Source organism: Lycium ferocissimum, chromosome 11 (genome assembly GCF_029784015.1).
Source record: "Lycium ferocissimum isolate CSIRO_LF1 chromosome 11, AGI_CSIRO_Lferr_CH_V1, whole genome shotgun sequence".
NCBI classification, from domain to species: Eukaryota; Viridiplantae; Streptophyta; class Magnoliopsida; order Solanales; family Solanaceae; genus Lycium; species Lycium ferocissimum.
Genome location: NC_081352.1, coordinates 27,683,152 through 27,707,273, shown reverse-complemented (window position 1 = coordinate 27,707,273; position 24,122 = coordinate 27,683,152). Strand labels below are relative to the sequence as shown.

General features: G+C 34.7%; 1 protein-coding gene and 1 pseudogene across 1 annotated transcript; one reads left to right on the top strand and one right to left on the bottom strand.

Annotated features, from left to right (window-relative positions):
* Positions 1 to 740: 740 nt before the first annotated feature.
* On the top strand, positions 741 to 3,538 carry LOC132038185 (probable 2-oxoglutarate-dependent dioxygenase AOP1; annotated as a pseudogene).
* Positions 3,539 to 11,291: 7,753 nt separating this feature from the next.
* On the bottom strand, positions 11,292 to 17,800 carry LOC132035922 (probable polyamine oxidase 4). The gene is made up of 10 exons (XM_059426088.1): positions 17,352 to 17,800; positions 15,487 to 15,602; positions 15,304 to 15,392; positions 15,107 to 15,220; positions 14,589 to 14,676; positions 14,408 to 14,493; positions 14,204 to 14,306; positions 13,601 to 13,698; positions 12,266 to 12,695; positions 11,292 to 11,821 (listed from the first exon to the last, which is right to left on the bottom strand). The coding sequence occupies exons 1-10, from the start codon at positions 17,395 to 17,397 to the stop codon at positions 11,504 to 11,506; spliced, it is 1,488 nt and encodes a 495-aa protein (XP_059282071.1). The 5' UTR covers positions 17,398 to 17,800; the 3' UTR covers positions 11,292 to 11,503.
* Positions 17,801 to 24,122: the final 6,322 nt, after the last annotated feature.

Below are 24,122 nucleotides of genomic sequence, written 5' to 3'. Positions count from 1 at the left end.
ATAAAAATAAGAATAAATTGAGATTTTGGTTTTTGGGGGGGGGGGGGGGGGAGGGGAGGCGGGCGCTAATGTTTTTTGAATTTAAGAAAAATCTTGAATATCTGCATCTCAACATTGTTTTGAATTGTTTAAATGAAATACATTGCTTCCCCCCATTTCAATTTGTTTGATACTATTTTTTTTATTGCATGTTTAAAAAATAATGGCACAATTATATATTTGGAAACAATTTAGATTTAACTCTCCATATTATCCTTAATGAAAATGCTTTTACAGCCACACAAATGTTACAATATATTTGAGACTACAAATTCTAAAAAATTATAATCACATAAATACTAGCTACTATGACATATTTAAGACCACAAGTTTTAAAAGTACTATATCTTCTATCCCGATTTATACAACACACCCTCATTTTCACTCAGTCCCAAAAAAATATATCTTTCTATATTTCGTAACAATTTAACTTCAAACTTCTCATTTTACCCTTAATGAAATGATATATTGAAAAAAGCTTCTATGTCTTATTTTATATCACAAGTTACAAGTCTTTATTTTTCTATTAAACTCTGCGCACATTCAAACACCTTTACATAAATTGGGACAAAGGGAATAATATAAGTCGTGAACTTCGTGTCAAGTCTAACTCTAATAAAAAAAAATTAACCCATGGAGTACTAAACATGTATAGCTATAAAGGAGAACAAAAGAACAATCAATTTTGTGAAAATTCATCTATGGCATCCAATGAAATGAAGATTGCCACCATTAATTTTTCTAAGCCAGAGCTAAAACCAGGTACTGCACAATGGGACTCAACAAAAGCTCAAGTTATCCAAGTTTTGCAAGAATAAGGCTGCTTTGAAGCAAAATATGATAATGTTCCAAGTGAAATTAGAGAAGCCATGTTTGGTAATTCAAAAAATATATTTGAATTTCCACATGAAACCAAAATAAAAAATTTATCAGAGAAATCCTTCCATGGCTACATAGGGCAAGTTCCATCCCTACCATTGTATGAGAGTTTGTGTATTGCTGATTTGCTCCAACATGAAAGTGTTGAAACCTTTGCTAATATTTTCTGGCCTAATGGTAATCTTGATTTTTGGTATGTTTAATTCTTTTTAACATTTTTCATTTTCCTAAAGTATTTGGAATGTTGAATTTATATCCTTGCACAAATAATCGGTAGGATTCATGGTTTACTTATCCTAACTGGTATACACAAATTATACACTAATTATACTGATTATACACATATTATATATACATGAATTATGTAGGTTAGACCCTTGTAATGACCAGACTAATACTTTTAGGAAAATATTTCAATGAAAAAGTTTTGTCAAAAAATATTTTTGTAAATAATGATTTATGTCATAAGCACATTTCATTTTCCTTTCCTTTTATCTTTTACGCTGGAAAGCTGGCGCATGGACGTGGAAGGACCCAGACAGAGACAAAGCCAAGACTTTTAATTTGTGGGTTCTGAATTACAATTCTTTTTGCGTACTAGATTCTAGATAGATTATTTATAAATTTAAAACAGCTACTTAAATACAAATACAAGTTTCAAAGCAAAGCTTGCCAAACCCAGTAGAATTGAAGGCTGGCTCCGCCCCTGAATCCAGGGTTGGCTTTTCAAGAATATGACATTGTTAGAAAATATTTTGAAGGAGTCAGGGAACGGATTTTGATGAATTCATCACCTTCAAAGGAAGAACCTTTCGTCCTGTTTGTTATTATAATTATTGTATTGTATTTAGTATTCCTTATTCCTTCAAAAATAGCCAGGAATATACACATATTATATACTTCTTATGTTGCAAAATAATTGTCACGTAGCGTTTCTCGAAAGTCAATTTGACTAATCTTCGAAATTAAACTGGATTAGATTAATTTAATATTTTAAAATTAAAACTTAAATATTTAAAAACTATACGAAAATCAATATAGTGAAAAGATACATCTTAAAATGTCGATCGAAGTTCAAGTAATTTGACTCGAGAAGAGAAATGTTATAAGTATTTTCAGTTGGCATCTATTTAAGTTAATTTATCTTTTATTTTATTTTAAACCATATATCTAATTAAATTTGCAGCAACGTTACGGTCCTACTCAAATCCACTTGTGGAATTGGATGAAATGATAAAAAGGATGGTTTTGGATTGTTTGGGGCTAAACAATTACATTGATGAACTCTTGAATACACACTATTTCCGTTTTCGATTATCACATTACATGCCAAGTAATGCTCAAGATGGGAATAAAACAGGACTAAGTGTCCACACGGATCATTTCCTTTTAACAATAATATCAGAAAATCAAGTAAATGGATTGCAAGTTCGAAAGAAAAATGGAGAATGGATTGATGTCAGTATTTCACCAAATTCATTTCTTGTCATATCCGGAGATTCCTTCATGGTAAGTGTTACTTTAGTACTTTTGTACTTGGCAGAACACATAAATAAACACTTAGATTTGATCTTTACTGTCAGTTGAACTCTCCAACTTACAACATTATCATCTAGACACTCAAATTGTCCCCACGCTATCAGTTTAACACTCCAACTTACAAAATGATCTAGACGCCTCAAATCGTCCCCACGCTGTCAATTTAACGCTCCAACTTACAAAATGATCATTTAGACACCTTCAGGTGTCTACAGTCTGCCAGTAGGAATTAGTTGAGGTGTCTAGACGTGCATTGTAAAAGTTGAATGTTTAGTTGCCAGTTGAGGCCAAGTAAGATGTCTATCTATGTATTATGCTGCTTTTGTATTTGTTTTTAAAATTCTCATATTTGATTAAAATTTTTGAAAAATGACTTTCCTTGTGAAAGTAAAAAAAAACAAGTTTCATACTGACATTTTGTGTTGATTGTCTCCGCCTCACTCCCCGGCCCATCCATCCCCGCCTACCACCCCAAGCACATCCCCTTATTAGCACCCCGCCCAGGTATCCCCACCCCACTTGTGTTTACCTAGATTATGGATAAAATAATAAAAATTTTGGTCGGACTAGAAGTGTTTATAAGTTGAAAAGTCAGAAGTTGGAGTTATAATCAACTTATGAATCTTGGCTATTTTAGCTTATAACAACTTTGGATATTTACGAGACACGTAGATATTACAATTTGACCAGCTTATAAGCTTAACAAAACACCATCTTATTTATGAAACTGCTAGTCTTGGATATTACAAGTCATATTAGTAAGACTTGATATTTTGTGCAAATTTTTCAGGCATGGACAAATGGTCGATTGCATTCTCCTGTACATAGGGTAACAATGGCCGGAGACACTTATAGGTTCTCCATTCAGTTATTTTCACAACCAAAACTTTGATTACACCATAGAGGCTCCAAAAGAACTTGTGGATGAAGAACACCCTTTACTCTTCAAGCCTCATAACCTTTCTGGATATTTTGAGTTCAATAAGACAAAAGGTGGTGGCAAGGTAGCTAGTGATTCTTCTTTCAAAGCTTATTGTGGTGTTTGAATTATATTGTTGTACTTCTTAAGCTTTACATTTCTATGTTTTTTTGCTAGTTTGATTTATTGTTTATTGGAGAATAGAAAACCCTTGGTGATGAATAAATAATGGTTCAAGTGGCTCTAAATATATTTCCATTTAATTATCCATGTATTATAAAAAAGTAGCTGAAACAATCAAGCACATGAGTTATTGCAGTTACAAATCCCTGAAACCCAAAAACAAATAACTTAAATTTCTTCAACACAATTTAATATGTAGCACTAAAAAAAATTTAAAAAAAAAAAAAAAAAAAAAAAGCTAAAGCAAGCCAGTACAAGCTTAACAATTGTTTTCCTCATCCAGATAACCAAGCCATTGGTACTAACCAAAAAGAAAAAAAAGCAAGAGAGGAAGAGACTAACAATCACTACTAAAAAGAGGGAAATTAGCGTCGGACGAATTCCGTAGCTAAATAGCAAGTGAGAAATTGGCGATGAAATTCATAGCTAACGGAGTTAATGACTAACTCTTTGAAAGTAACTAACAAAAGAAACAAACTTACTTTGAAAAGTGGGTTAAATTATAAGAATGTGAAGAAAAAGTGATGGTCCAGTTCAGGCGGGTCATTTGCACGATTGCCCTTCAAAGGCACTGGTTTTTAATTTCTTTTTTTTGTGCGGATTGCCCTTTATATGGGGTGGTCTTTAATTTTTGCCCTTTAAATTGGTGGTCTTTAAATTTTGCCTCTCGCCTAACACCATAAGATTGTGGGTTCGAACACCAGCTCAGCAAAAAAAAAATCGCAAGGCAGAATTTGGCCAGCATGGGCAGAAATTCTACCTGTGCGGGCCAAATTCTGCCTGAAGGGCAGAATTTAAAGACCATCATTTTGAGGGGTAAAAATTAAAGACCACCCCTAGCGAAGGGCAATCCTGCAAATTGCCCGTTTAATTTTGTACCGCTCAAATTGGTGGTCTTTAATTTTTGTCCTTCGCTAAATATTCTTTGGTTTAAGGTTTGAACCCCTGCTCAGTAAAAATTTTCTTTTTTAAAAAAAATCGCAAGGTAGAGTTTGAATTCGCAAGGCAGAGTTTCAAACTTTACCTTAAGGGAGATTCTTACCTTCACCAAAAGGCAAAACTCTGTCTTAGGGCAGAAATTTGCCTTCAGGCATAAGGCAAAACTCTGCCTTAAGGCAGTCCTTTTTTTTTTTTTTTTAAACTGAGCCGAAGTTCAAATCCAGAATCTTGGGGTATTAGGCGAAGGGTAAAATTAAAGACCAGTGCCTTTGAAGGACAATCTGCACAAAAAACATGGTTTAGACAAACTGATCAGGCATTTAGTGGGCTTGGGCAGGCACTGGTCTGTGGGGTCCCCTCCTAGAGCCTCCACTCTAGGATCCATTAAACCCGAGCCGAGATCCACTCTAGGATCCATTAAACCCGAGCCTTCGCCTAAGTCACAAGGACCAACTCTTCGCTTGGGGAGGGCAGTCTAGTACACTGCTAGCCCAAACCTCACTTGTCGAACTCATCTAATCTTCCATCACCTTAAAGTCACAAGGACCAACTCTCCGCTTGGGGAGGGCAATCCAGTACACCGCTACCGACTCTTCGCTTGGGGAGGGCAATGCAGTAGACTTCTAGCCCAAAACCTCACTTGTCAAACTCATCCAATCTTCCATCACCTTCAAGTCACAAGGACCAACTCTTCGTTTGGGGAGAGCAGTAGAAAGGGCAGTCCAATACACTGCTAGCCTAAACCTCACTTATCGGACTCTCCTAGAGCCTCTACTCTAGGATCCATTAAACCCAAGCCAAGATCCACTCTAGGACCCATTAAACCCGAGCCTTGCCTAAGTCACAAGGACCAACTCTTCGTTTGGGGAGGGCAGTAGGGAGGGCAGTCCAGTACACTGCTAGCCCAAACCTCACTTGTCAAACTCATCTAATCTTTCATGCCTTAAAGTCACAAGGACCAACTCTCCGTTTGGGGAGGGCAACGAGGCGATCCGACTTTGCACTGCTAGCCCAAACCTCACTTGTCGGACTCATCCAATCTTCTATCACCTTAAAGTCCCCACTTGGGTTACAAGCTCCACTGCTAAGCTCGACATACAATCACTTGTCAAACCTCACTTGTCGAACTCATCCAATCTTCCATCACCTTAAAGTCATAAGGACCAACTCTCCGCTTGGAGAGGGCAGTCTAGTACACTGCTAGCCCCAAACCTCACTTGTCGGACTCTCCTAGAGCCTCCACTCTAGGATCCATTAAACCCGAGCCGAGATCCACTCTAGGATCCATTAAACCCGAGCCTTCGCCTAAGTACACTGCTAGCCCAAACCTCACTTGTCGGACTCTCCTAGAGCCTCCACTCTAGGATCCATTAAACCCGAGCCTTCGCCTAAGTCACAAGGACCAACTCTCTTCGCTTGGGGAGGGCAGTCCAGTACACTGCTAGCCCAAACCTCACTTGTCGAGGTCATCCAATCTTCCATCACCTTAAAGTCCCAAACCTCACTTGTCGGACTCATCCAATCTTCCATCACCTTAAAGCCCCCACTTGGGTTACAAGCTCCACTACTAAGCTCGGCATACAATCATTTAGCTCCTAATCTTATAGATTACATATATAGTTTTTTCACAAGCGATGTGGGAATCAATTGGAATGATTTTATTCCTAATAAAAATGACGTCGTATTTATATTAACGAAAGTTGCCATTCTGGAAACAAAGAATATATATATTTTTTAATTACAATTGAATCATGGTAACATATATAAATTTCTATTTCTTATTTGTGTACACTAAATAAATTTTGAAATACTAAAAGTTTTCAAACAAATCCTAGCAAACCATGGATTTTCCTAATATCCTGTCGAGCAAATATTTTGATTAACCTTTGAATACCGACAAGTAATTACATTCACGATCTCTAATTATGACATTATCCAAAATAATTTTGTCTATGTGTTGTCATGCTACAATGTTTGATATCTGCTTGTACAAAATTTTGGATTCGTCACGAAATGTTTTTCGTGTGGCTAGTTCATTCCTCAATGTATACACATTGTAAGAAAAAGTGTTTGAGAGTGAAAAACATTTTCATATTTGTATAGAAACTAATTCTTCAATTATTAATGGTTAAGTTCTCTCTTCTTGATGAGCGTTTGCCACAATTGTATCCTTAACATAACCTCTATGTGAATGGGGAGATTTAAAGAAGAAATATACTTTTGTTGTGCTATTTAAATATTGTCCCCATTACTAAATTTTGTGTGCAAAAATGACTTTTTAAGTTTAATGAATAATTTCGGACTAAAATATTCATAAATTGAGCGGCAGAAATCACGGCAAGAGGGCCAAAACTGGTGAAATATGACATGCTACATTTAACCTATCATGTTTAATTGCTTACAAATTATATCGGATTGCCATTCCATTTGTAGTGAAAAAAAAAATCCTATAATCATCATTTAAGTGTCATATAAAATCATAATGTCACTTGAAACTCAAGAAAAAAATAAACCTTGTCCATGAAGCTAAATACTTAGCATATATAATGCAGTCACACATGCTCTCCAAATATTAGCCTTTAAATAATCAATCGTTAGCTCCAAATATTCATTCAACAATGAAATGTCTCGAACACAATAAAACTACACAATATACACATTTATCTTTTAGTAACAGCTCATAAATACTATAACTGAGCCATCCAAATACTCTTTAATTTATGTATTCAAACGCAACTAAAGTCCCAAATATCAATTTCGTTGAGATTTTATTAATTAATTACCTTCTATTTACTTTCAAGAACTCATTCTTATTTCGATAACACGTTAAAAAAAATAGTTAAAGCCTGATACAAATACAAATCCAAGAGTACTCGGATAGCTTAATTCAGAGTCTTTCAATGTAAAAAAGGTTTAGCTAGCTGACTAATTACGTAACTATATTTTCGAAGAACGACATATATGGCATAATTAATATATTCAATTAGTGTGTGGTACCATACATGTCTCTGGATAGTTTCTTCAAGAAGATCAAAGCCTAATGGTTTCAATTTGTGACCTTGCAGAGATATGAATATCATATGCTTATATAAATTTTTCTCAACCAAATTTCATATGCTTTAGCTGGTGGGCAATTTGCTAGTCATTCATTGTGCAATTAAGATGGACGTACATAGTGTGTTTTGTTACTACTTATTATGGAATTACCAATGTCACCGTATATAACTTAATTATAATAAGAAGATCAGAAATAATTTTAAAAAGATTAAAGAGTGTGGAAATTAATACTCCAATATTTTCGTGAAAAGGTAAAAACAAGGCAAATAAGCAATATTTAGGTTTGGGAAGGAATGTTCTATTCAACGTCTATACGGCCATAAGATTTCCAGATTGCAAAAATTAATTTAGGCAAATGACAGGACGAATGTCATTTTTTTGCGAATGATACCATAGGTGATGTTGATCTGATGTTTACATACTCCCTCTTTCACATTCAAATTTATATAATCACTCATAATGACCTTGTTTTAGTCCACATCATACCATAGCCTTATGTCCAAAATTTCGGTATTCGGTAATCAACGGTTTAATATGTAGTACCAGTACCGATTACTGAAACCGAATACCGTATTTTTAAATTTTTATTCCTGAATACCGTACCAAACACCGAATTACCGAAATCCCCGATTCGGTTCGGTAATTCGGTTTTCGGTGTCTTATGCCCAGTCCTACTTTTAGCCTTCACTTGGATTACAAGCCCACCCTACTGGGCTCGGCGAACTACCATTCAGCTTTGAGTGATATAAACCCTCTATGTTTTACTTGATTGTCGATGTGGGAGAGCTACTATTCTATCTACCAAAGCAAACTTCTTGAGAACCGGCATCAATTATCATCACTTACAAATAAGATCGCAAATATTTCTAACTTTCTGTTTGTTATTTCAATTAGAAGTAGGAAAAGATGCCGACATTGAAAAGTTAAAGAATTCTTCTTCGCTTCAAGATTGTCAGCTTATTCGCTTTAAACCATATGAGAGTTGGTTTGACTGCCCTAACGATGGAGGAATATTTACGAGATGATAATGAGCAAGACATACTTCTATTTATTGACAATATCTTCCATTTTGTCCAAGCAGGATTCGAAGTATCAGCCTTATATCGATCCGGACGTTTTCGGCTTGCCGCTAATAACCAACGAATGACAAGTGTTTTTCTTTGTGTGGATGCTAATTCCTTTTTGGTTTTGGGGATCTCAACAACAAACACCTACCCCTGTTTGAATTTTACTCCGTGAATTAATTTGAAATGCTAAAAAGATGGAAATCCAATTAGAGATAAGTTGCCTGTGAACATCATGGTATAGGTAGTTCCAAACTAGCAAAATGAGTGAATTAAGGCACTATAAGCAATAGTGAATTCTTTTTCCACGGAGACAAACCCTCCGGTGGAAACGTTCTGTTCATAACTATTAAAAATTTACAAAGAAATCCAACCGAATAAACATACATATTTCTCCATCGTTAATAATGGCAGACATAACATATAAATAACAGGTTCAACCGAATCCAGCATTATCGACACGAAGTTTTGATGAAAGCAAGAAGCTCCTGCTAAATTTCCTTTCCTAAAGACTACACGGACTTGGAGGATATATTAAGACTCGGGAAAACTATGAGACTCATATTATATCAAACGAGTAAAGCGCTCGATTTTGCAAATGGAAAACAGCAACAACAACAACATACCCAGTTTGCAAATGGAAAATAGCAAACTTGATTAATTGAGCACTTAAAGTTGCATGATTGCTACAACTTCATTCATCAACATAGCAATTTTATTGAACAATCATGAATTGGAATACATTACTTGTTGAGCCGGTTCCTTGAGGAGAAAAAAAGGAAACTAAACAACGTTCAGACCTAATTAAGTAATTTTTATTTTGTTGCAAGATTTACAAGAATGCTCTTGAAGGTGAGATAATCTTGTATCGTGGTGAAAATTTCGAGTTTAATTGAACCGAGGCCAAAATTTTTGACCTTGAAGCTTAGATCATGAGGCTGGGTCAAAAATTTATCACCCATTTACTAGATCATCAGATGTAATTTATTAGTTGTTGTTTCCTAAGAAAGTAAGCATCTTTTAGGGAGAGATTTACAAGAATGATCTTTTGGTGTCTTTTAGTGACTTTTGACATTAAAATTTTGTTCATGCACCATCGGAGTCAAAAGTTCAAAGACTCGCCTTGTGATGTCATTTGGTGACTTTTGACCCTGAAATAAGACGATACCTTTTTCAAGATCATTGGATGTAATTTCTATGTAGGCCTTTAATTTAGAGAAGTTAACATAATTAATTGCACCAAATTATACAAAATAGTAGTATATATTTTTTTGTATATTTAATTAGCGAATATAATTATTTTTAGCCGCCTAGTTAAATGCAGCACATCAAAATTATAAAAATAGTACTTCCTACGTTTTCGAAAATATTTGTCTGATTTTGACTTGACACGAAATTTAAGAAAGTAAATAAGACTTTTGAATCTTGTGGTTTTAGATTAAAGATGTGCAGAATATACCAAAATGCCTTTTAATCTTGTGGTCTTAAACACGTCATGTGGAAAGTTGAAACAAACAAGGAAAGAGACATTGTTTTCGAAATGGACTAAAAAGGAAAATAAGACGAACATTATGAAACTTAGGGAGTATATATTTTTATTTAACTAGCGAATATAATTATTTTTAGCTGTCCCGCAAAAAAAAGTGACGGGTGTAGCGAAGCTTTGAATAATATAACCTTCTTATATTGTTACTTGGTTGCCGATATGGGAGAATTGGCTAACAACAATTTCAAATACAGCTCTAATTTTCTATTACTTATTTATTTACTTTGTGAATTAATTTGAAATGCTAAAAAAAATATTCAAGGAAATCCAAACAAGAAGCGTGTTTCTCGTCCTCAACAGTGGTGGATGTAACATATAAGTAACGGGTTCGACCCAAGGGTACTTATCGGGTGGTTCCGTTCGATTCTTGCACTTAACGGTTTGTCTTGTCGGTTTTTATATGTGCTAAACCATTAACCTAACCAATAAGATATCGGTTTATTCGGTTCGGTTTAACGGTTATCAGTTAAATTAATATATATTCGAAATATAAAATTGTCCTCCACGGCTCCATAGACCACAATCCACAGTCCACTAATAATAATGTTTACACACTTTACAGTTAGTAAGAATCGAGTTGCTACATGAATTGTGTTGCTAACATGCTAATATATAAAGCATTACCTGTAAGATTCCAAACTCCAAAGAAAAGCATATTAACGTAAACCAATTCTGCGCAAAAGTTTCTAGAAGTTACGTTCTGAAAGAGAGTACAATCTCAATATATATTTTAGGGTTGCTAAATTCTAAAGCTCTGTGACTTTATATAGTCAATGGTAATATTGTAAATCATAGGAATTAATGGGTTATCGGTTAATCTAATATAAAAATTAGACTATCCATTCCCTGAACCGATAACCCGTTATTTATAAAATTCAATACAAATCCAATAATTCGATACTAATAATCCAATAATACTTTTTGGGTTTGAGTTATCCGTTATGGTTCGATTTTGAACACCCCTAGTTCAACGGAATCCAGCATTCTCGACACGAAGTTTCGATGAAAGGTAGAAACTTCTGATAAATTTCCTTTCCTAAAGACCACATGGAGTTGGAGGATAATATAACGACTAAGAAATACTATGAGATCTCATATTATATAGCCACTGAGTGAAGCACTTGAATTTGCAAATGGAAAGTAGCAAACTTGATTAATTGGGTATTCAAAGTTGCACAAGTGCTACAACTTCATTCATCATTATAGCAATTTCACCAAATGACAATGAACTGGAAAACACTACTTGTTGAGCAGATTCCTCGATTAAACAAAAAAAAAAAGGAAACTAAACGACGTCACACCTAATTAACCGATCTTTTATGTGTCGTGGCAAGATTGTCACATCCTGGAAATCTGGAGGGGAACAATGGATTTGAGAATTTCTTCCCTGGAGGAAACAAGCTGAGCTATTTCAAGACTTCCAAGTCTCTTAATGAGATGCCGGGAGCAATCTTCAGCAGCTATGATTCCAGCTGAATAGGCACCATGCACGGACCCTTGATGGTCATCCATACAGACGGCTTCGCCTCCAAAGAATAGATTACCTAACGGTGCCCGAAGCCTATCATATACGTCCATTGGCTTCCCAACCAGATCATATGAATAACATCCTAGTGAGTCGGGATCTGTTCCCCAGCGTGATACAAGATACTGAACCTGCAAATAGTACCAGATATATAGCCATCAGCTCAACAGTTATAGCTAAGGAGAGTTTAGACATGCTTCACTGGTTCATTCTCATAGAGACCAATTTATCCACCATACAAACAGATCGATCTGCTGGCTTGCTGGTGATCAACAAAAGCCAGTACGGACCAATTTATCTTTAGTAAATTCAGGAAATTTTCGAGTCAAAATAAGAACTTAAAGAAGAGCGTACTACATTGGATATGATTCCTGATTTTACCTTTTCACCATTTTCTCTTTATAAGTTTTTTTCTGCTGAGGTTCAAGGAAATGTAAATGAATACTAAGCCGTAAAACCCATGATGGAAAGTTAAGTAAGAAGAAACTCTTGAAACTGACCAATCTTTTAGTTAATAACAATGCATGCAGCAGTAACATCCGTAGTAGAATTATGTAGAAGCAGAGATTACTCACAGGTTCAGGTGCATCAGGAAACATTTTCTTCAGCTGCCGCATAGCAAAATAAGCGGCACCTCTGTCTGATAATTTCTCGACGTCATAAGCAAGTCTTCCAGCAGCCATATAGACAAGGACTTGATGCCCTGTTGCTTTGTGGAGATTAAGAAAATACCCACAAGCATGAGAGGTAGGGGCAACAATGCCTAACAATTCGACATTTGGCCAAAACACATTATCAAAACGTAATGCTATCTTGTTCTCGTTGCCCACACCAAGATCAGCTATTGCAGAAAGCTTCCATTCTGGCAATTTCGGTTTGAACTCAATTAAGTTGGCTTTCAGGACCCCAACAGGCACAGTTATTATAGCAGCATCCGCAACAAAATTCTTCCCATCCTCAACTGTAACCATCACCTTGTTGTACCCATTCGTAATCCTCTTCACCCTAGAATAAGATCGACGGAAAAATTAGAATTGCAGAAAAGACCTAAAGACTGAAATCTAGGTAAATCAAATATAAGAATTTGCTGACAAAAAACAAAGTTACAGTTGCTTCATTTTTTTCTCCACAGCCAATTCTTGAAAATAATGGGGATTGGGTTGGGATCTGGATGAGGTTGTTGAGAAATTCTTAACAAATGTGCGGCAGAAAAGTTGCATCATAGCTGCCCCCAGGGCTTTGGTCTAGTGGTAAGAACAGAGAACGTTATGTGTAGGTTAGGTGCACATCACGAGTTCGAATTATGCCACGGACAAAAGCCTGGTATTTAGGTGGAGAATCATCCCCTGAATTTCTAATCGTGTGACACTGTTCCTAGGGAATTTCTCGGTTATAAAAAGAACGTCACATCATAGCTGATATTCTCAAAATGTCCAAGAAAAACAGACAAATTTACCAAGGCAAAAAACTAGACTCTGATGCAGGCAGGTAATCCATTACAGATTGGGAAGAGGTTGGAAAAGATATACTACAAACAAGAAAGCAACATTTCCAGCAGACGAAACCCTTCCGGGCATTGTTTCCGTTGCCTTCCCTTTTTTAGGGATGGGGGTCGGGAGAGAGGAGATGTCTATGTCGGGCTGTAGTGTGACTTAAAAGAAAGTTATCTCTGTGCAGGAATGTGGAGGAAAGGGATAATGTTTTGTTTCTTAATTTTCCTATAGCAAATCTACTAATCTAGTAACAAGAAGATTCAATCATAAGTCCCGAATTGGTCTCTCTGTGGGTTTAACAGTCACAAATGCTGCATTAATCTTGAGATTCTAAGTGAAAAGCCAACAGCATGACAAGCTATAGAAACAACAAACGATATTTCAAACTTCACATTTCACAGAAAACCCCAAGCATACCTATGATTCAAACGAATATCAATATCTTTTGACAATGCCTCTATCACCGGGTAATAACCCTGCACCATTAGTCCATGACCACCCGTAAGAACTTGCTCCTGTACACAAAATAAACAACGTCACTATTACATATTTAGGAAATTATTCCATCAATCATATCCAAATGGCGGAAATTCAAAACATCTAATGTAAAATGGAGCCCCAATATTTCCAATCTGGAAGTATGTGATATCTGAAAAATGGTAGTTATAACAACACAAGTTGTTCCTTTATCTTCCGAGAGTACTTACCAGTTTTTTAACTTATCGCATTAATGATCCTGTCAGTTAGAGCCTTGCTACCGTCTTTCGGGATTGGGCACATTAAGATAGATCTTTTGGATGCAAATATTATTCAAAATTCCTTTTTTTAGAAGTCAACACTTTAAAATTGCATTACATGCTGCATGCACAATTTATATTTGGAAGTGCAATTTTAACTCAAGTAAAATAATCTTGTCAGTAAAAAGTGTGCTGCAAAGTTATGATCAATAACATGGGAAAATAATTACCGAAGAAACTTAGAATAACAAGAAAGTATTTTTTAATAAAATGACAAACTTGCCTGATCCCAGGTTTTAAGAGAGATCGTGTCTGCATCGGCAGCAAACCACGCCTCCATTCTGCATATGTACCACTGCAGTACTTCATGAGAGATTCCTTCTTGCCTGCAGCATATGAGATCAGTGAATAACACGCTTTTAAGAAAGGAAAAAAAAAAAAAACACAAACATAAGTTGGCTATAAGAGAAGCACTTTTTCCCCATACCTCAGCTCAGGATGCCTGTCTAATACAATAGATATTGCTTGAAGAACCGATATGTCATTGATATTCTCATTTCTCACTTTCTCAGTCTGCATTAGCCGATACACGTAATCATTCATTTGCGCCTTTATAAAAACCTCAAAAGGAATAGCACTTGGTGAAATAAATACAAAGCAAAGCCAACCTCATTGAGGATTTTCTTGAATACATCTCCTACTTCAGCAACTGTGTTTTGAGGAACTTGATGACCATCCATGTCAAACAGCATGCAGCTTTAAAAGAAAGAAAACATGATCAGTCTCATGAACGATGGAATAATGTCTCTAGTTAATTTACATAAAAGCAAAAAGAGTATAGGCTAAAATCTAGCAGACACACATAACATGGTTCAAAATAAGCATACCAAGAGATGTTGAAGGCAAGTAACAATTCTTTCACATAGGTGAACTATAAGTCTGTTATATTTTTTCAATGTGAATCACAGTACAATAAACCACAAGATACTTTCTTGCAGAAAAAATTACTGCGACAATTCAAGAACAAGCTAACAGATTTGCCCCGATTTCTGAGTGGCTGCATCAGAATGGAGACAGAGAACAGGACTTGAGAATCTGAAGCCAAAAATTTCAGGTGTAACTAAGAGAACCGGAGCCACCCCCCTCATTTAGACAGATAGACCCCGGGGGTGGCTATCCAATTTACCTTTCCAAATCATGGTCATACAGCACTGAGTCATCACCACTTGTTCGATACAAAGTGAGCCCCAACCGCCGTATCAATGGAGCCAAAGGATTTTCATTGCACACGCCATGGAGCCTGAGATGCAATTTCAATATAACAGGAATAAATATATAGTTCTGGATAGACAATTGGAAAGGAAAATATTAGTGTTAACTCACCATGAAGCTCCCATATCAACTGGACAACCAAACGAGTTGTCAGTGTGTATGCGACCACCGAGTCTATCCCGTGACTCCAGCAAGAGCACCTGGATAAAATTAGACCAGCTTAATTAGCAAGAAATAAATCAGAACAAAAAGACGCTACGTTTGAAAGGGGTTTAAAGTCATGAGTAATCTCACCTTAAAAGAAGCATTCTGAAGGAAACGTGCAGCAGCTACCCCTGAGATACCTCCACCAATTACAATGACTGATGGAGATAAGCCGCTTGGCCTCCCTAAGCGGGGTGGTAAAGACCCTAGTTAACCAAAAAGAAAGAATCAGATCAGATTTCTGTTTTCAATTAAAAAATTATGCGAACCACCATACAACATACCTACACTCTTCAGCTGGCAGGAATATATCTATTCAAACATTAAAATCTCCAACAAAGTAAAGCAGAAGCTTAAGGTAGAGCATTAAACCAAATGAAGTCCAATTAACTTCCAGGAGAGGGGGCAACTTAGCAATTGAAATTGGGGAAAAAAGACAAACGTTTCGCGTGCATAATCTATATTCTAAGGGTAACAAACATAAGAATGGAGCAAAAGTGGCTTTTGAGCAGAAGAAGTGTTTAACATGTTTCTTCTAATTCCAAGAATTCCTAGGTGCAATATGTTTCCTGTAAAGTATGTCAAGACCAATGACATAACTTGAAAACAAATAATTTGTAAAACAAAGTGAAAAGCTTATAACTTTCTTTTTTTATATTCGAAAAATCCCCTGTGGTCTAGCTGGCTCAATCTCAGTTGGGGTATATATTTGAAACTCGGATATGAGTCCATCACTCTACTCTCAAGTCTCATCTACTTAAATAACGGGCTATAGTTCTCATCCACAGTCGTGATGTATGCCTACCACACATTCTCTATGCACTTCTTTTACCGTTGAACCAAAGCTCTAAGTGTGGAAAGCTTATAAATATAAGAGGGTATTGTTCCTTGAAAGACAAATCAATTTATTCCTCTCAATTGTTCACATTTCAAATGATATGAGCACCTATATGAACCACATAAAGACCCTTTGCTTGTTTAATCCACATTTTTCCCAATCATAAAAAATTAAAAATCATAGCTCTGAGTTACATAAATATAAGCCCACACATAGAACACATGCTAACAGCATTAAGCTGTCATAATCTTAGTTCAATTTCTTGACGAACAAATATTGATTCTGCAATAACTTCATTGCTTTTCGTCCATAAATTTCAGTGAGATCATAGCAACCACAGTAATTAAGTCAGGAATAAACTTATAATATTATGAAAGAAAATTGGGTACGGGGTAGAGCTATTATAAAAAGGGTAGGGCAAACGATAAAATAGATTATTACTCCCTCCGTCTCAATTTATGTGGCACTTTTCGCTTTTCAAGAGTCAATTTGACTAAATTTTGAAGCTAAATTGGATTAGATTAACTCAATATTTTGACATTAAAATTTATATCTGTATACATGAAAAGTACTATAAGTTGCAACTTTTCTCATATCAATCTGGTGAAAAAATATATCTTAAAATATTGGTCAAAGTTCATGCAGTTTGAATCTCGGGAAGCGAAAAGTGCCACATAAATTGGGACAGATGGAGTTATAAATAATAAGCAAAGGCAATTCTTGAGTTGAAGGTCTATCGGAAACAGCCTCGTGAAGGTAGGGGTAAGGTCTGCGTACACTCAACCCTCCCCAGACCCCACCTGGTGGGGCGAATTATACTGGGTATGTTGTTGTTGTTGTAATATACTCCCTCTATTTCAATTTGTTTGTCTTATTTTCCATTTTAGTCTCTTTCCTTTTTCAGAAATTCTTTAATTCCAACTTTCCGCATGACATATTTAAGACCAAAACATTAAAGGGCATTTCGTTACATTCTACATATCTGAAAAACACGATTCAAAATTCTTACTTTCTTAGACTCCGTACCAAGTCAAAACCACACAAACAAATTGAAATAAAGATTAACTAACAATCAAAACACGAAACATTCATAATTAAGGAGAATTCCAATACTAACCGTCGAACAAAGAATTTGAGCCAGAATCATCCGCTTTAATTTCCATGAAAACAATAATGGTGACGTGGATTCGAAGAAATCAGACAGACAATGTGCTTGAAAAATTGAGAAGAAAAAAAAGGCTGAGGAAATTTAAGGGTGTATAGGAAGCAAGAAATTGGAAATTAATTGAAAAGAATGATAAAGCATGAAAAGAAGAAGGCCAGCAATAATGCGGCTTAGATTAGAAGAACATTGTAACTGATCAAATCCGCTCATAATCAAATATTATTATTATTACGATTGATGAATCCTTTGTTTGCATAGATCAATTTCCTTTCACCTGTGCTTCTTTCTAATGTATTGCCCTTTTTTTCTCTCTTTGAGGCAATTTGTCGAACAGTTGTAAGGTAGCAATGAGTATTTATGATGAAGAAGAATAGTTGAACATGAGCATACAAGAAACGAAAGGCAACCCGCTTTTAATGCGTGAATTAGGATATTTTATGGAGAGAATGACAAAGATAGTCCCTTAGGACTCGATTGGTGTGAAGGATAAGAATAAATAATTTTGAGATTAAATTTGACATGAGTTTATCCTATGTTTGGTTGGAATAAAATCATGGTATAGTTAATTCGGGGATTAGTTATCCCGAAATTGTAGTATTATTTTATTTCTGTAAGAGGGTGGAATAACTAATCCCGAATAACTTATCTCGGGATAAGTAATTCGGGTATAACGGTTTCCCAACCAAACGACCCCTTTATAGTTTAGGGTAGATTCAAAGTAGTCTTTAAGTATGTACAAAATAGTTTTGATCCTTTTAAGTTTGTTTAAAAGTTTAACATTTTTAGTTTCCGTTAAATATTAACACATTTGTGTTCGTTAGATTTGATGAAAATAGTGGGAAGAAAAGGAAATTAACTGGAACTCTAATCACATTTAGAAGTAAAATTTCTGTAGTGCTGCTATTTTTTATTTATTTCTAGAGTTTGGTGTAATATTTTTAGGTGTAATTTATGCTACTCTCTCGGTCTTTTTAGTCGACACCAAAAAGAATGACACATTTCTATATTTAATAACAGTTCAACTTTAATTTAACTATTTACCTTTGAAGAAATGATTTCTAGCCATATAAATTTATATAACTTGTTTTAAATTACAAATTTTAAAAATCATTCTTTTATTTTTTTAACCTATCGTGTCAAGTCAAAAACCTTCGTATAAAATGGAAGACTCTGAATTTATAGGATGAAGAAGAGTTGAACAGGAGTATATAAGAAGCGAAAGGCAAACCGCTCTTAATGCGCGAATCGCATGATATTTCGTGTTTGGCGGCGTGGGGGTGGGGGTGATTTTTTTTTTTTTTTTTAAGAGATGGAAGGAAGGTTATTATTGGCATTTTACATTGAAAGATTTTTTTTGAAAGGACAAAAATTGCCACGTCATAATTCACATGGGGTGAATAAATATGGACATATTTTTATTTTTTGTTAATTAACTGGTAAGTGTAGTTTATCTTTTGATTTCTGCTACTGCCAGTTGTTTCTTGTAATTTGATTATTTTATTAATTTATGGTAGTTAGTGCTCTTTTTTAGAATGTTATATTATGCTTTTTAAACTATATGGCTCATGTGTTTTCCATTCTTACGTCTTTCGTAGTGCTTTTTTTATTCTTGTTTCTACAGCGTACAACCTCTACTCTCAAGGTAGAGGTCTCTTACACTATACAACCTCTCTCTCGTATGTTGTTGTTGTTGTTCAGTAATTGTTTAAGTGTGTGATCATGCATCTAAAATTTTAAATTTTCGAGTATATCTTCCCAAATTTGTGGGATTTGATGAATGGGATAATATGTTGTTGTTGTTGTAATTAACTAGAGTAATTGTTTAAGTGTGTGATCATCCATCTAAAATATGGTGAAATATGCGTCTTTTTCTCCTTATTCTAAAATATGGTGAAATATGAGCTACTAAAAATTCAAAAATAAATAAATAAACTATTGTACTATATAAAACCCGTTATTCTTTCTGAAAGGAAATTAAGGTTCTGTAGAATTAGAAATTCTCTATATCTCACACTTATCTATATGGTGAAATATGCGTCTTTTTCTCAATAAAAAAGATTTTCGAGGTGCATGGCCATGTCATGCTACTATTCCTTTTTAATCTTGAAATAGGCCAATTTACCATCGATACATATAAATAGTCTGCCATACTTGATTTGCAAAATTTTGGGTTATCTTGTCAACATGTTGATTCAATTTTAAGCAGCACGAAAATGAGTTAAGTAAAAGAAAGATTGCGACTTCAGTTTGTCTACAGTTTGTACCAAATCAATATTAGTTAGGTAAAATATGTAAAGTGACAAGTCATAACTTATAACAACCTATCTATTTCATGATCGCTTTTGGAAATTTGTTTATCCACCTAGCAACGATATTTCATGTATGAAAAATGACATAAACATAGGTGGATCAGAATTTAACTTTACAAATTCTTTATTTTAAGACAACTATCTCAAGTTGTTGAGTATTGATGTATATAATATACGATTATACTCCGTGAAGGAATCATGCTAAGAATCATGTCTTTAATGTTTATGTTCTAACCAACTGAAAAATGTTCGTGTTGAGATATTGTGTTGAAATATTTAAAAAATATATATATATGAAAAAATATGTGTGTGTATCTCTATTGTTATTCGTGCAATATATTCCGGATATTCACAAGATCTTTCCATAGTACTTGAGTTGTAAAAGGATTTCGTGTGTTGACCGACTAGGAGTTACTTTTAGTAAGACACAGCCTAAGAATCATTCTCATTCATTCACACAAATTTAGATATTGAGAAACAATTTAGAGTTATCAAGCAAATCTTGTCGTTCTTAGAAGTGCGAAGACTGATCATCTGAGTGTGTTAAGAGTCGCTGAAGACTCTGGTCCTTGTGTTATTTTTCCGATTCATTAAGTCTAGTTCAAGTTTAATTGTATTAGAATTTTGAGTTGTGCCATTTCTTTATTCAAAAGTATTATGAGCTTGGTGTTTGTTTATTGAGAGAAACAATTGTTATTGTTTCAAGTCATTGTGACTTGAGGGGAGTCCATGAATCGAGTGACCGTCCAGGGGCGGATCTATGTGTTAGTGTAGGGATGCCACGGCACCCGGACGCCTCGATCGAAACTCTATATGTGTATGTTTATATCTATAAGAAATAGGATAAATAATTTTCCTGCCACCCGGAGTTACAATCAAGTCAAAGGTGCTAGTGGCTAAATGTCAGTTTCCCCACACTTGAGACTCAAGTTCAAATCCTATTAGCTTCGCTTTTTATAATACATCTTTTAGTATGTGGTAGCCTCACGCGGTTACACCAATCTTTGTTGGCCTCTTTTAGTAACTTTTGTTGATTTTCTTTTTCTTCCTTCTTATTTATTAAGCATAAGATAGTAAATAATTTCCTTCCTCCTACAAATTCTCTCCCTTTGTCAACTTTTAGTAATTGACCTTCCCCAACTGCCTCAGCTTCTCCCTCGTCGTTGCTTCTCATCTTAAATTTTATAAGTTGCTTTGTTTTTAAATGGTTATTAAAAAAAGGGTATGTTGAGTCCTGGTTCCGTGTCCTAACGCTCATTTAGAAAGCAAAAAAAAAAAAAAATCTTCTATCTGTATTAAAAGTATGCTAGTAAGCTTAAGTTATGTATTGATCTGAGCATGATTTTTTCTGTATAAATTGGAATATTATTTGTCCATTTGTCTGTTTGTTATAAAGATTATTTCTTTATTTATAAATATCTGTATACTTACTTCAAATATAAATATTAAAAGATGTTTGATTTACAACAGCAGCTTATAAGAAAAGAAAACCTCTTGCATTTGTTTCAAAAAAAAAAAAAATGATTTAGTTTTCACCTTCGGACAATGATCACTTGTTACTTAAATTAGACCTTATAAAAATGTCTTGTTAAATTGCTCCAAAGCCCTCAAGCGCAATAGGACATCAACATTGTGATTTGTGATCATCGGCTATTCATTCTGCAAATGCACTAAGATTCATATATTCACGGAGTTTTTTATTTTCATTTTTCTCTTTTAGTTGTTCTTCTTCTTTTGAAGAAAAAACAAGAGATGAAAGAATATTGTCTTCAAAAGCAATCAATCCATTTCCTATAAGGCCATAGCAATGAGATTTAGAACCCTAAAAATTCAAAGGTGGATCCACAATTTTGGTTTGATAGGTTTGACTTTTAAGGTTATGTGATCATTGAATTTGTCGTATCCTTCAATTATGGGTTCAAGTCTGATATATATTCAAATTTAGTGAATTCTCACGTATATAAATTGAAAAGACGAATAATTTGAACTGAAGCCCAGAGTTGATCAAACCATCAAATTTTAATATATTTGAACCGGTTAAACAGTAACACGTCTATTTTCAAAATAGTGCAGCACCCGGAACCTCCAAATCATGAATCCGCCTCTGTGACCGTCGATGTCAAGGCTTAGAGTTAAGTGTTAGATTTCAAGAATTTGTATTTTGAATTTTGGCTTACATTTTTAATGGAGTTTAGAGTTAAATTCTACATGATAGATCGTGATTTTTGCAGTTTTTGAGTCGATTGTTTTTCCAGGTTAAATCATGTGTCCTTATTATTTCAGACTTAACTGTTTTTAATTATTTGAACAGAACACTCCTAAAATTCTATAGTTGAGTTAGGCCAATTCTTAAGAGTTGATGAAAATTAGGTACGATTCAATTTACCCCTCAGCACCCCCCCCCCACCCCCCACCCCCTTTTAAGTTGTTAAGGTGCACCCAAAAGTGCTAGTTAATAATTGGATTCTGAACTTAATTTTTGTGTGTATATAAATTTCTGAACAAATAAATAAGGTATGAATTTACACCCTATAAAACTCGACCTTGCTTGAAAGGGATGTTACAGGATTCAAGATGTGGTGCAGGAATCTTGCTTTTTAAATAAAGTGAAGTTTGAGAGGGACAGAGTCCAAACAAACTAACGAAGTCCACTATTTTCCCAATGCACAGGTAATTCATTAATTCTTCTTTTGGACGATTAATTCGGTGGTCCAATTAAGCATTTATTCAATCACAGCTAGGCAGCTGACGTTGTGATTTAAGGTAAAAATCTATGTTTAGCTATTTTCAATAAGAGTATTTCTATCCAAAATATTAACTGCTAATTTATAAAATTTAATTTTAGCACCTAAAAAAGCTTTTCAGTATTTGATTTTTATCCGCTAACTTTAATCCGCTAATCAAACGGGCTCTGGGATGATAAAAGATGTGACAAGAGAATTGACATACAACCAAGACAGGGGCGGAACTAGTGTGTACTCTAAGGTTCCATCAAACCAGGCTAAAATATTTTTATTTTTAGTTCTGCCATTTTTATCACGAAATGTAAAAAAAAAAAAAAAATTTGAAATAATTCTCTTAAAAAGAGATGCGGGTATTTCGCTTGAATATGTACTCGAAAGGAATCTTGCTTTTAAATAAAGTGAAGTTTGAGAGGGACAGAGTCCAAACAAACTCTAGTCCACTATTTTATGTGGGTAATTCATTAATTGGACGATTAATCGGTGGTCCAAAAGTTAATTTTCTTAATTTTGACGTGAATTCGGACATAAAATTTTTAGAATTTATTCTAACTATTTAAACGGGCTCTGGGATGATAAAGATGTGACAAGAGAATTCCATAATTAACAATTTGAAATATCTAAAAGGCGTTCCATCAAATGAAAAATCGCGATCAAAGAAAAACTAAGTTCTTTCCCTCTATCCCAATTTATGTGGCATAATTCAGATTTCAAAAGTTAATTTTCTTAATTTTGACGTGAATTCGGACATAAAATTTTTAGAATTTATTCTACATATTTGAAAACTACGTAAGAAGTACTACAGGTCTCCATAATTAACAATTTGAAATATCTAAAAGGCATATGAAAAAATCGCGATCAATTTGACTCTCGCAATTCGAAATGTGCCACATAAATCGAAAAGGAACGAGCATTTACTTAGAACCCAATAACGTAAAAGAACTATAATCCTGAACTCATAAGCTTCAAAAGACATCCATTCAATTTCTATCCGAATAGTCCGTTCTCTCTTCATATATGCTATAATACATTGTCATATTTGCCAAGTTGGTTCACCTAAAGATCTAGGAGTATCTTATTATTCAAAGATACAGCTAATGCCGCCATACTATCCAACTTTCAGTCATGGCGCAACTTGTGCCAATGTGTGTGGACAAGTATTTATGTTATCTTTTAACCTAACAAGCTCACGTCTTCCATTAAATACACTTTTGAGTATGTGTACATTCGGAATATACCCCCTTTTTCTTCTTTTATTATGAGTGGTTTGATTAAAGGGATAAAGATTATACTTCCAGCAAGTGGAGCTACATGTAGAGAAATATAGCAGGAGAAAAGTAAATCGGAGAAACCTTCTACTAGCCCAAGATCGTTATTAAGATCGGAAGATTCAACTAAAGAAGAGGAAGCTATAGAAAGGAGAACTTTGAAATGGAAGAAGGCTATAACTCGAATTAGCTTGAATGATTTTCAATTGGGTTAATTAGAAATGTACAAGACCATCCCTATTTATAGTTATCATGGATGATTCTATACTCTTCTTAGATAGATCTACAAGAAATTTTAGCGACCTTTATCTTCTAAAGAATACTCTAGAACATCTAGATATTTCTATAAGATAATTATCCAAGATGCTTACTTCTGTTAGACCATTCTGGATATTCTTCTAAATA

Bases quoted from the DNA above. Each gene is read 5' to 3' on its own strand.
- LOC132035922 (XM_059426088.1), bottom strand. From the start codon at position 17,397: ATGGAAATTAAAGCGGATGATTCTGGCTCAAATTCTTTGTTCGACG. The intron at 15,393-15,486 runs GTGAGATTACTC...AATTTTATCCAG, and splicing joins TTCAGAATGCTTCTTTTAAG to GTGCTCTTGCTGGAGTCACG. The intron at 13,699-14,203 runs GCAAGTTTGTCA...TTTTGTGTACAG, and splicing joins CTCTTAAAACCTGGGATCAG to GAGCAAGTTCTTACGGGTGG.